General features: G+C 31.6%; 2 protein-coding genes across 2 annotated transcripts; one reads left to right on the top strand and one right to left on the bottom strand.

The window, feature by feature from the left end:
• Positions 1-1,374: 1,374 nt before the first annotated feature.
• Positions 1,375-2,487, top strand: LOC131623253 (inorganic pyrophosphatase 2-like). The gene is made up of 2 exons (XM_058894249.1): positions 1,375-1,584; positions 1,686-2,487. The coding sequence occupies exons 1-2, from the start codon at positions 1,447-1,449 to the stop codon at positions 2,379-2,381; spliced, it is 834 nt and encodes a 277-aa protein (XP_058750232.1). The 5' UTR covers positions 1,375-1,446; the 3' UTR covers positions 2,382-2,487.
• A 5,242-nt stretch (positions 2,488-7,729) lies between these two features.
• Positions 7,730-10,630, bottom strand: LOC131623313 (inorganic pyrophosphatase 2-like). Its single transcript, XM_058894316.1, has 4 exons — positions 10,505-10,630; positions 8,580-8,660; positions 8,230-8,484; positions 7,730-8,141 (listed from the first exon to the last, which is right to left on the bottom strand). Exons 1-4 carry the CDS (start codon positions 10,559-10,561, stop codon positions 7,785-7,787), a joined length of 750 nt encoding a protein of 249 aa, XP_058750299.1. The 5' UTR covers positions 10,562-10,630; the 3' UTR covers positions 7,730-7,784.
• Between the last annotated feature and the right edge of the window lie 1,493 nt (positions 10,631-12,123).

Raw genomic sequence — 12,123 nt, 5'->3', positions numbered from 1 at the left:
GCAGACCCCTAAACCAAACTTCAAACCAAATCAAAATGCTTCTAAACAACCTAAATACTACTAACAACCTAACCATATATCATTTATGCAATTAAAACCCTAAATAACATGCATTTGAATAATAGATCTAAAAATTTCAAAACTTACAAAGTGTTAGGATTGAGGGCTTTTGAATGTTGTTTAGCAGTGTGATTGGAGCCTTGATGCAGCTTTGGAATTCTGTTTGCACAAATTTTCGCCTTTGCCACTTTTTGTTTTGATTTAGGGTAAATGATTGGGGGAGGGGGAGTGTTTTGATAAATCTGCAGAAATCGCAGTATTTCGGAAGTGAACTTCCGAAATAATGTTTTCGAAAATGAACTTCCGAAATAAGTCAATTTTTTCAAAAAAAGACGCTTTCGGAAATGAACTTCCGAAGCAGGGGTATTTTGGAATTTTCGCTGGGGGTGACCCCCCATAGGGAGGTGGCTAAAGAAATTTTCAAAATTAAAGTTGAACCAATAATTTACATTTTTTAAATTCAACTAGCACATATTAATTGACTTACTCAACCCATATATCTTTTAATTAATACTCTTAATTTATTATTATTTCAATTTATCAAAAGTTAATAAACAAATTAAAATCATTATTTTTTATTTATTAATCACATTTTTTTAATATGTAAAAATGTCAAATATCACATTTATTTTATAACGGAGAGATATATTATATTTTAAAAAACATTTATCTAAAATTAAGTGTCATTTTCAATTTTATTGTTTATTTAATACTTCTAATTTATAATACTCTCACTTTATACTAATAACAACTATAATACATAAATAATTAACAATGAAAATTTGAATTATCTCTTTTATTTATCACATGTTTTAATTTCTGTAAAATAAACAAATATTTTATTTATCTTTGATCAAAAACATTTTTTTTCTTTCAATTTTATCCATAGATTAATATTGAAGAACTATTTTCCATTCACCATATTTTGTTATATATTTATGAGAATGATTATTTTGAAATCAATTTAGTAATTTTTAAATTAAAAAAAATTGATTAATAAACTCAATTTTGAAACCATGTAGAGTAGAATGGAACTATACCAAGAATATTCTCATTGGCTGCTGCAAACGCATTTAGTGGTGGAAAAATGCATTTCACCCTCCGATCTTCAAAGAAACCTAAATCCAACGGCTGATATTTATTTTCAAAAGTTATTATCTTTATCGGTTTTTGAAAAAGATAGCCACCGGTAACTTCTCCAATAACTTTTACGAGTATATGCTATCTAATATTCCTTTTTCAAATCTAAGATTCCTTCTTCTTTTTTCACTATAAATACCTTTCTTCCTCTCAGAATTCATAACCAACAACAAAATTAGAAATCAGTTTTTATTTTCTGGGTCATTGAAATCTTTTCCATTCCCTTCTTCACCTCTCAAAGAAAAAATGTCTAATATTGTTATTGTTTTCGATTTTGACAAAACCATTATCGATTGTGATAGTGATAACTGGTTGATTGATGAATTAGGTTTCACTGATTTGTTCAATCACCTTCTTCCCACAATGCCTTGGAATTCAGTCATGGTATGTGCTCTTTTATTAATACTCTGTTTTTCATTCATTCCAAATTCTGCATTGTTTCAATTTAATATTGACTCTTTTCTGTTTTGGATTTGGAATTATAGGATAGGATGATGATGGAGTTTCATTCACATGGTATTACTATTCAAGAGATTGAAAAAGTTCTTCATAGGGTTCCAATTCATCACAGAATAATACCTGCAATTAAATCAGCATATGCTTTAGGGTGTGATTTGAGGATTGTTAGTGATGCAAATATGTTTTACATTGAAACTATTTTGAAGCATTTGGGAATAAAGGAATGCTTCTCGGAGATTAACAGCAATCCAGGTTATGTTAACCAAGAAGGAAGGGTTAGGATTTCACCTTATCATGACTTCAACAAAAATTCACATTGTTGTACTAATCCCTGCCCTCCAAACATGTGCAAGGGTTTAATCATTGATAGAATTCAAAACACAGTTAGTGAAGTGGATAACAAGAGGTTCATCTACCTTGGTGATGGTGCTGGTGATTACTGTCCTATCTTGAGATTTCGAGAAAGAGACTTTGTGATGCCAAGGAAGAATTTTCCAGTTTGGGATTTGATATGCAGAGATCCATCTCTTGTTAAGGCAGAAATTCATGGTTGGAGTGATGGACAAGAGTTTGAACAAGTTTTGATGAAATTGATCAACAAAATTATGATTGAAGAAAATGCTAAATTCATTTCAAGTGATTGCATGCTACAATCTCTATCAACTTCAACTCCTGTCTTTGAATTTGAAACCTTGCCTAAAGCTCTCTCAGTTAGACCATAGATTTTTAGTTTAATAACTATAATTACAAATGTATCTATGTGTTATTTCTTTTGTCCTTATTGAAATTAACATTAATTAAACTTTTCTAGGATTCAGTTTAGCCCTACATCTTGTAGATTATTTTTATTCGTTTCAAAAAAATCTATCGATATTTCCTATTTACTAGAGAAAGAAACACCCCTCAATGTACGGCGAAAATTGCTTAGCGGTGCAACTGAAGATGAGATTAACCTTTTTCTTTTTCCTCTCTCACGTGACATTTTTTATTTTTAGCTGGATATTAATTTCAACACTCCTTTGAATTTAATGGTTGATTTTGATTTCTTTCACTCTCCCATAAATACCATACTATAAATACATATTTTTATATTTTTTATATTAAATCATACCAATATTATTTTTTTCTTATTTTAATTTTTAAAACGTACCAACTTATATTTCATATGAATGCTAATGAACAATTCTCCAGTGAGTAATAGGAAACAATGTATACTTCATAAAAGAAAAACTAAATGTTTAAAGTTTATTCTCTCTCTAGTTTTAATTCAAAGGAGGTTTAAGAGATTAATTGAAAAATAAAAATAAAATTAGTTGAGCAAGCCACAATTCGTCCGACAAATGAAAACAAAGTTCAACCTCAAATTATTTAATTTGAGTTCTTCCGATCACGAAATAAGTATCTTTATTCTCATAATCACATACATTTGTTGCTTGATCCTCTCGTCGCGGCTTCAACTTCATCTTCAAAAAATTTTCCTTCGACTTTGTCAATAATGGTAGTTTCTAATTATACTTGCTCCACCGTTCAACGAGAGGTGGCATGCGCCTCCGCTGAAGTAACCAAAGATATACCACCTCCTCCTCAAGGAAAGAGTGATCAAGTCCTAGTGGCTTCCTCCATTTGATCCTTAACAGTCATATCAATTTCAACCTTTTTCATTCTTCTAACCTGCTCCGTAATTCCACCAAAGCGAAATTTCATTCAGATTTCCACTAATGCCTCAAATGCCTAGACTAGAAGTAATTCATAGCCTTCACCTATTGAAGACTAACATTAACGTGGAGAGAGTCAGTGATATTCTCAATAGTGTCTATAATATGGTAGAACAACAGAATTCTGACATCTTAGCAGAAAGATTACTCCGGATTGAAGAAATCTTAACTTACTTCAATTTGAGAAACAAAATTGTAAAAGAGGACGTTTCATGAAGAAACCAAACTGTCATTCTTGAATCGATAAACATCCTTACAGCAACACACAAAGAAGAGATCCTGAAGTCACCAAGACGCTGAAGGCACCAAATATATAGAATTTTATCTTTTATCTTATTTTGCCTTGTTGTGGTTTTTGCTTTCACTTTTGACATATTATTGTATAGCTTTGGGCTATTTATTTTGATTGTCATTGTTTTTTGTTACCATATATCAAATTTTTTAGTGTGTTTGATCTCTGAACAATTCTTCTTAAATGCTTTGAGTTATCCTACCAGTTTTTCACAACAGCACTTGAATGATACTTTTAAAGCTAATTTCAAGGGACTTAGAAACATCTCGACCAAAACTAAACTCATTGATGGGAGCATGAACATCTTAGTTAAAGTTACTTTGAAATGCATTTACATCAAACTTAATCGCAAAGAAACATTCATCATGTTATAAGGAATACAAATATTATTATGCCAATGGTTATCTTATAGATCTCTTTCTTCATATGACTCTTTCAAAAAAAACGTATGTTCCATTTCTAAGTTTCCTACCTCTTCTGCATCTTCTGGAAGGAGAGGTGGCATGAGAACTAGTGTAGGCTTCTTTTCAAGTGGAATTCGTAGTACTCGAAAAAAGAGGTTCTAACCTGACTCGGTAGAAGTTATTGAATATTGAGAAAAACATAAAAAATGGGGGTTTGGATTGGATTTTAAAACACTTTTTCTTTTAGAAATCCTATTTAATCAAACAATTGAGATAGACAATATATAGAAAGGAAGAAGAATGACACTTTCAGTTTATACAATTTCACCTTAAACAAGGCTAATCTTGTCCACCCGCCAAGGTGATTTCACCTTCAAAAAGGAATGAATCCACTAATCTTGAAAGATTACAAACAATATTTAAGATTCTAGAAAGACACCTTAGCCCTCTTTAGTATACACACTAACAACCTCGTCACTTGATGAAAATAAATCTCAAAAGATTTACAATAGAAATGGTTTACAAATAATGCTTCTAGATAAGCAAATGAAACATAATTTAAGAACAAATGATTATACACAAATGATGAGCAACAGCTCTTTGTGTTCTTGAGATTCTCTTGAAATTGACATCTCTCTTTGGAGTTTTTGAATAATATATCTCAAGTTTCTTTCTTTGCTTTTTCTTTCACGTTTGATGTTTCAAAGTATTTTCAACAACTTCGCGGAACTTCTTTGATCTTCAAAGGAGAGTGCTTCTATATATATAGTCCAAAAAAGTAGACCGTTGAGAAAGACAAAACTTTGTTTTTCATAACAACTGGCTTAATGTCCCAAATGAGATCGTGGCAGACAAAGAGCACACAATTCCTTTGGTTGTATATACATCCTTGCAATAGTGGATAAGGTACTGTATTATTGTACCAATTTTCTTCTAGCGCAAGTTTTTTATCTTTCCATCTTAAAGTTATACTTCTGATCGGAAGTAGTGAGAGCATGGAAGAGACCAAGTAACATGAAACATCCAAGACTAATAGAGTCTTTAGAGTCAGAACCTTGTCATCAGAATTGAACCCAACAACTTATCTGAATAACAAATCTTGATTTATGAGGTGGAAGCAAAAGATTATCTGAGTTTGAAATCTTGATTTCTAATTTGGAAGAATAGCTTATCTTATTAACACTTGAAGATCTTTTTCTAACTAACATTCAACATTCTTCAGAACTGCTGATGTTACTTCAGAAGCAGATGAGTAGTTCTTCTGAGTTGTGCCAACGCTGATTTTTATGATCTTTCCAGATGACTATCCAGAATCAAACAAAATATTATATCTGCACACTAGAGAAACTATTAGAGTACAAAATTGTTACATATAAAATCAGTGGCGGATCTAGAAACTTTGGATTGTGGGGGCAAAATTCGGTCTTGCTGGTCATTTCACCGTAATAATAAATTATAATGAAAAAATCTACAATATCAAACGATATTTATCATTGTATCGACCCCAAAAACTCATATATTTTTGTAAAAACGATTATGGCGCACCGCAATTTCAGAACACTAGCCTATAAGATAATAAAATTCGATAAATATTTTAAAATTTTAAAATTATATAGCATAATACTTTTTTAAATATAAGATAATTAAAAAAATTAATATTTTAAAATTTTATAGCATAATGCTTTTTTAAATATAATGTTTTTTAATCCGTATACATATATAAGTATACATATATAATGTTAATAGAGTTATAAAACATAAAAGAACAAATAACTAAAATGTGTACCATTTAAAGTTATCACCACATATTTATATTCTTAAAAATTTAATTTATCATGATACTCCCTCCGTTTTTTATTATAAGTCGTTTTAGACTTTTCACACAGTTTAAGAAAAATAATAATTGTTGTATGAAAATGAGAAATTATGAAAGTTTTTACAAAATTATCCTTCATTAATGACATATGGAAGATAAATTTATATAATTGAAAGGAGAGAGAATAATAAATATTTAAGGATATAATAGGAAAAGTAGCATTAATTATTCATTGAAATTGTAAATCGACTTATATTTAAATACAATTTTTTTTTCCAAAACGACTTATAATAAAAAACAGAGGGAATAGCAATTATTTTTTGTTTCAATGTAAAGGTAAGATATAAATTATTACACTTTTCAAGGTATTATTTTTGTTCTTTTGTGGGGGCAAGAGCCCCCTCACCAGTACACATAATCCGCCTCTGTATAAAATATATGTATTCTTATCATCAAAACTAAAGAATGAATGTAGAACAAAATTTTGTTCTAACAGTTATCATTGGCTCTATCATTATTCTGACTAAAAGGAATTTTTTTTTTTCAAATTTCTCGATATTGAGGCATTGGCTTCAACTAGTGATGAGAAGTAAAATAATCTCTTTTTAACCCTTAATTTTTAGATGAATTTAATTGATATGCATTTACAAGTGTATAAATGTTTTACACTATCATTTAATCATAATCGTTAAAGTTTTATACATGTTTGATTTTTTCTTGATTCACATGTAAAGTATTACTTATGAATGTTTGTGATGTCCCGATGATGTAAAAAAATTTATACTGACAGTGCATATCAATAAATTTCTTTTTTAAATTAACTTAATATGATTATTTTTGTTTTAGGAGTATTTTACAATATTTTATATAATTTTGGATTTTAAGGGAAAACAATTAATTATAAGTGTTCTGTTAGGGAACTAGAAATGAGTTGAGAAGCGGTGGTAACAGTGGATTAAGGCTTCAGATGCAGTGGAGTGGAGGACCTGCAAAGTTAGCACTTCAATGTTCAAGTCAGTAAGTGAAGAACAAGAATAAAGTGAAATTGAATTTGAAACGTGCTACCTTAATTTGACGCCTCCTCTATATATAATGAGAAATAATGAAGTTGCTATTTGTTAGGAGTGGGTTGCAGATAGTCGTTTGATGTACTTGCAATTGAGATTCTCTGTGATCAGCAAGATGATAACTCTCTCGTGTGTTAAGATGATTCTAGAAGGAGTGGGGTCTCTATGTAATTATCGATCGGGGTCGATATGGCCGAACCAGAACAATAAACAATTAGAACCAAGCCGAGAAAAGATGGAAATTGGAAAGTACAACAAAGAACATGACCATGTATGTTGAATCAAAACTTGTCTTAAACTAAAAAATAAGAATCTAAAAAACATGCAACACATTCAACTCATGTTGGATAACACAGTCCTATTTGGCAAACATGAATGTGTTTCCCTCTTCTAAAACCATCATCTTTAACATGTATCATGCATATGCCTCATATTTATAGAGATTAGATGAGAAATTACGGTTCCTCTGAGAGCAACTTCATCTTAATATGATGAGACTCATATTAAGTTATTTATTTACATGTTTTTTTTTACACTTATTCATGTCCGATTATATAACCTTTATGATATAGTCTAGTGATTGATCAGCGGTTTATGTGTGACTATCCATCTTATCGAGCTCCACGCTAAAAAATGTGTAATTACATATATAATTAGCAGAAGAACCAATCAGCACCATCATGAACAAATTGATCTTTGTATATGATAGGAATACAAATCCATCTTGATCAGGATTAGTAGTACTATAAAAAGTTGATTAAAGTTATAAACAAAGATCCAAGAAAAACTATAATTAGGCTATGATACATGGTAAGATTGTAAACTAAAAATCTATGGTCTAACTGAGAGTGCTTTAGGCAGTGATTCAAGTACTGGAATAGACAGAGATTGTAGCTTGCAATCAGTTGAAATAAATTTCGCATTTTCCCCAATCATAATTTTGTTGATCAACTTCATCAAAACTTGTTCAAACTCTTGTCCATCACACCAACCATTAATTTCAGCCTTAACTAATGAAGGATCTTTGCATATCAAATCCCACACCGGAAAATTCTTCCTTGGCATCACAAAGTCTGTTTCTCTAAGTCTCAAGCTAGGACAGTAATCACCAGCACCATCACCAAGGTAGATGAACCTCTTGTTATCCACTTCACTAATTGTATCTTGGATTCTATCAATGATTAAACCCTGTAACAATTATTAAAAAAAAGTTAAAGTATATTTTCTAGAATTCTCAACTATTTGTGAATACATTTGAGATCATGAAGTATATTACCTTGCACATATTTGGAGGGCATAGAGGGCAACCATGTAGAGCCTTATTGAAATCATGATAAGGCAAAACTGTTAGTCTTCCTTGTTGATTAACATAACCTGGATTAGTGTTAATCTTTGTGAAGCATTCACTTATCCCCAAATGCTTTACAATAGTTTCAATGAAAAACTTATTAGCATCACTAACAATTCTCAAATCACACCCTAAAGCATGTGCTGATTTACCATGTGAATGAAGCTCCATCATCATCCTATCCTGTAATATCAAATAAAAAACAAAATCATAAATATAGATTGTGAAAATAAAAGAGTATTTATATTTTATAAAAGATAGGAAAATAAAGAACATACCATAAGGGAGTTCCAAGGCATTGTGGGAAGGAGCTGATTGAACAAATCAGTGAAACCGAATTCATCGACAACCCAGTTATCTGATAGAGAGTAGAATTATATTATTTAAGTTAATTTAGAATTTATATTGATGTTTTTATGTATTGTTATTTAGTGGGCTCTTATTAATATTTGGGCTTTTAGGTTTATTATCTATCAAGAGTATTATATAATGTAGTCTCATAGAGACATTTGAAGGTATCAAAGAAATGAAAAAGTCTTTTAGTTTTCTTTATTTTATTTAGTCAATTTTATTGTTCTTCCCCTTTTATTTTAGAAATCCTAGTTCAATAGATCTTGGTAGGAAAATCTTCCTATCAATTGGTGCTTTCATTCTTGAACACCAAAACCCTACAATGACATATGAATTTCCCCCATCTTTCACTACTCAATTTTATGCATATCATCCCAACATCACCACTGTTACTCCATTTCCATCTTATTCCACAAACATTTCTCCTTTAACTTCATCTCAAAATTCACCCTATAATCATGGATACACACCACATCTACAACCTACATATGACTATTACACACCATTCTATCAACAAAATATCCCAACTCCTTTTATTCCTTCATACCAACCCACACCAGAGCTATCAGATTCAACATCTCATCAACATTCTTCCATTTCACCTCATTTACATCCATCCTATACCATTTCCCAGCAAACTCACCTGCCCACAGATTCATTTCAAGAAACATTTTACCAAGAGTTAGAAACTCTAAAACAATATGTGATTGAGACTCATGAGATCTCAAACAAATATAGAGAAGATTTGAAAGAACAGATTCAAAATATTTCTGATTCACTGAAAAAGTCACATGAAAAATTTAAAGAAAAATATGCTTTCAAGAGAAATGTAGAGGAACAGACAGAAAAAAAAGAAAATTCTGGTTCAAACATAATTTCTCCGGCGAAATTTCCGGTGTCTACTCCGGCAAGCATTCCGACAGCATCTTCGGTACAAAAACCCGACGGTATCCCGACATCCTTTCCGGTGATAACTCAGGTGACTACTCCGACGAAAAATCCGACGGTATCCCCGACATCCTTTCCGACGATAACTCAGGTGACTACTCCGGCGAAACCACCGGATCTGCAACCAAAACCATCAAATCTGCAACAACCTCCGGCGAAATTGTCAGATTTGAATTCAAAACTACCGACATCAACCAATTTTTGCAACTTAGTTTTCAACCCTGGCGGTGTTGAATACTCCTATGGTGGTAAACTTACAGATTGCATCATGGTTTTTGATCCAGGTGAAAAAAAAAAATAAGAAAGAAAGAAGAAGAAAGTATAACGTGAGATGGAAAGAGAGAAAGAAGAAAGAGAAAAAAAAAAGGAAAAAAAAAGGCTGTCACATATGGTAACCAGCTGTCTCTTGCCAACCATACTCTACACTTGCTTCTACACGTGACACCTTTATTTTTTTTTTTAAATGAAAAGAAAAATATGTTTAGTTTTGGTATTCACGTGAATGGCATATTCATTATGCTAGAGGAATTATGTGTTAAATGGCTAACTCTTTTGTTAAATTTCTTTTCTTCTCATTAATTTAGAACCTTGAGGACAAGGTTCAAGTGGACCCCGCGGCAATGATAGAGAGTAGAATTATATTATTTAAGTTAATTTAGAATTTATATTGATGTTTTTATGTATTGTTATTTAGTGGGCTCTTATTAATATTTGGGCTTTTAGGTTTATTATCTATCAAGAGTATTATATAATGTAGTCTCATAGAGACATTTGAAGGTATCAAAGAAATGAAAAAGTCTTTTAGTTTTCTTTATTTTATTTAGTCAATTTTATTGTTCTTCCCCTTTTATTTTAGAAATCCTAGTTCAATAGATCTTGGTAGGAAAATCTTCCTATCATTATCACTGTCACAATCAATGATGGTTTTGTCAAAGTCGAAAACAATAACAATATTAGACATTGTTTCGAAGAAATAGAAGGCAAATGTATGGTTTATTACTGATCTCAAAAATGTTGCTTGGCTTGAATTTGAACACAACAGAGAAAGGTATTTATAGTGAAGAAAGTAAAATGTAACACCGAAAATAAAACGGAATCTTCGATTCGATAAAGGAATATTACATAGCATCCTCGTAAAAGTGGAGCCTAATCCGTTGGATTAGGTGGTGTTGTTGTGAGTGTGTAATGCACTAGTTACTGAATTCGGTACCGCTGAATTGGAATGGCATACACCAGAATATTCTCAGTATAGTCCGGTTCTACCAATTTGGAATAAAATCGTCTACTTAATTTCTTAAAAGCTTAGTCAATAAAAATTGGTATACTTATTTCAAATATTTCTTATAAAAAGAACCAGGTAGAATGTAGGTTAATTTAAGTTTTGAATTTTAAAAAAAAAAAATTCTTTTTTTAAAGAGCTAAAAAAATGTATTATAACCACACTAAGCACAAAACGCGCATAGGTTAAACATATACAATACAAGGTATAATTTTAGAGCAATATAATTCAACTATCTAAAATACAACAACAATTAAAGACTAACCAACAGATAGGGGAGGTCTAATTCTTTTGTGGAAGGAGAAGATTCAGCTCAACGTTGTCTCTTACTCCTTCAATCATATAGGGGGATTAGTGGTAGATGACAGTGATAATCACGAATGATACTTTAGTGGAATTTACGGCTTCTCAGAGGAACACGGTAAGAGGAAAACTGGGCTGTTAATTCAAAAAGTGGTTAAGGGGTAGTGCTAGATTTATTATTTTTGGGGATCAGAATGATGTGTTGTTTGATCATGAGAAAAGAGGTTGGAATAACATAACTTCTAGCCAACTTTCTTTGAGGCGCTAGATAATGGATTATTTGTGGTCTTACCGATTTGGGCTTTGAAGGGTACCCCTTCACCTGGACAAATGAAAGACAAGAGAGTAATAATGTTCAATGCAGGCTAGATAGGAGTTTGGCGTCTGAGTTTTATCAATAGGTTTTCCCCAATTAGAGTGAATGATCTCTCCCGCTATGGTTCAGACCATGCTGCGATCAGAATCTAATTGGAAGCTGATACTAGGAGTAAAGATAGAAAATGAAGACACATTTTTCAGGTTTGAAGAACTCTGGATTAGAGACCCTAGATGTAAAAACTTTATGGACCAACTGTGGAACAACTATACTACCAGGGACCATAACAAATTGGCTGCAATGCAAGGCTTAGACTGCCTTTTCAAAGAGTACAAAATCAACTCAGTTAGCAAAGGAAATAAGAAGTATTGAGGAGTTACTGAAGGGTGATAGCAAATGGGATGCCAGTGCGGAAGATATCAATACTTATAAGGCATTAGAAAGTCAAAGAAATAATCTACTACAAGTCGAAGAGGTTATCTGGAGGCAACGAAGTAGGGCGCTTTAGCTAAAACATGGTGATAGGAACACAAAGTTTTTCCACGAGAAACCATTTCAAAGAAGGAAAACAAATACAATCAAGAAGTTAGAAGACGACAATGGATGTTGGTGGAGAGGAGACGAA

The sequence above is a fragment of the Vicia villosa genome, unplaced genomic scaffold (genome assembly GCF_029867415.1).
Source record: "Vicia villosa cultivar HV-30 ecotype Madison, WI unplaced genomic scaffold, Vvil1.0 ctg.000060F_1_1, whole genome shotgun sequence".
NCBI lineage: Eukaryota > Viridiplantae > Streptophyta > Magnoliopsida > Fabales > Fabaceae > Vicia > Vicia villosa.
This window is presented reverse-complemented; position numbering and strand designations above follow the sequence as displayed.

Coding starts and splice junctions, on each gene's coding strand:
- LOC131623253 (XM_058894249.1), top strand. CDS start 1,447: ATGTCTAATATTGTTATTGTTTTCGATTTTGACAAAACCATTATCGAT. Junction 1,585..1,685: donor TGCCTTGGAATTCAGTCATG/GTATGTGCTCTT, acceptor TTGGAATTATAG/GATAGGATGATGATGGAGTT.
- LOC131623313 (XM_058894316.1), bottom strand. CDS start 10,561: ATGTCTAATATTGTTATTGTTTTCGACTTTGACAAAACCATCATTGAT. Junction 8,485..8,579: donor TGCCTTGGAACTCCCTTATG/GTATGTTCTTTA, acceptor TTGATATTACAG/GATAGGATGATGATGGAGCT. Junction 8,142..8,229: donor GCCCTCCAAATATGTGCAAG/GTAATATACTTC, acceptor TAATTGTTACAG/GGTTTAATCATTGATAGAAT.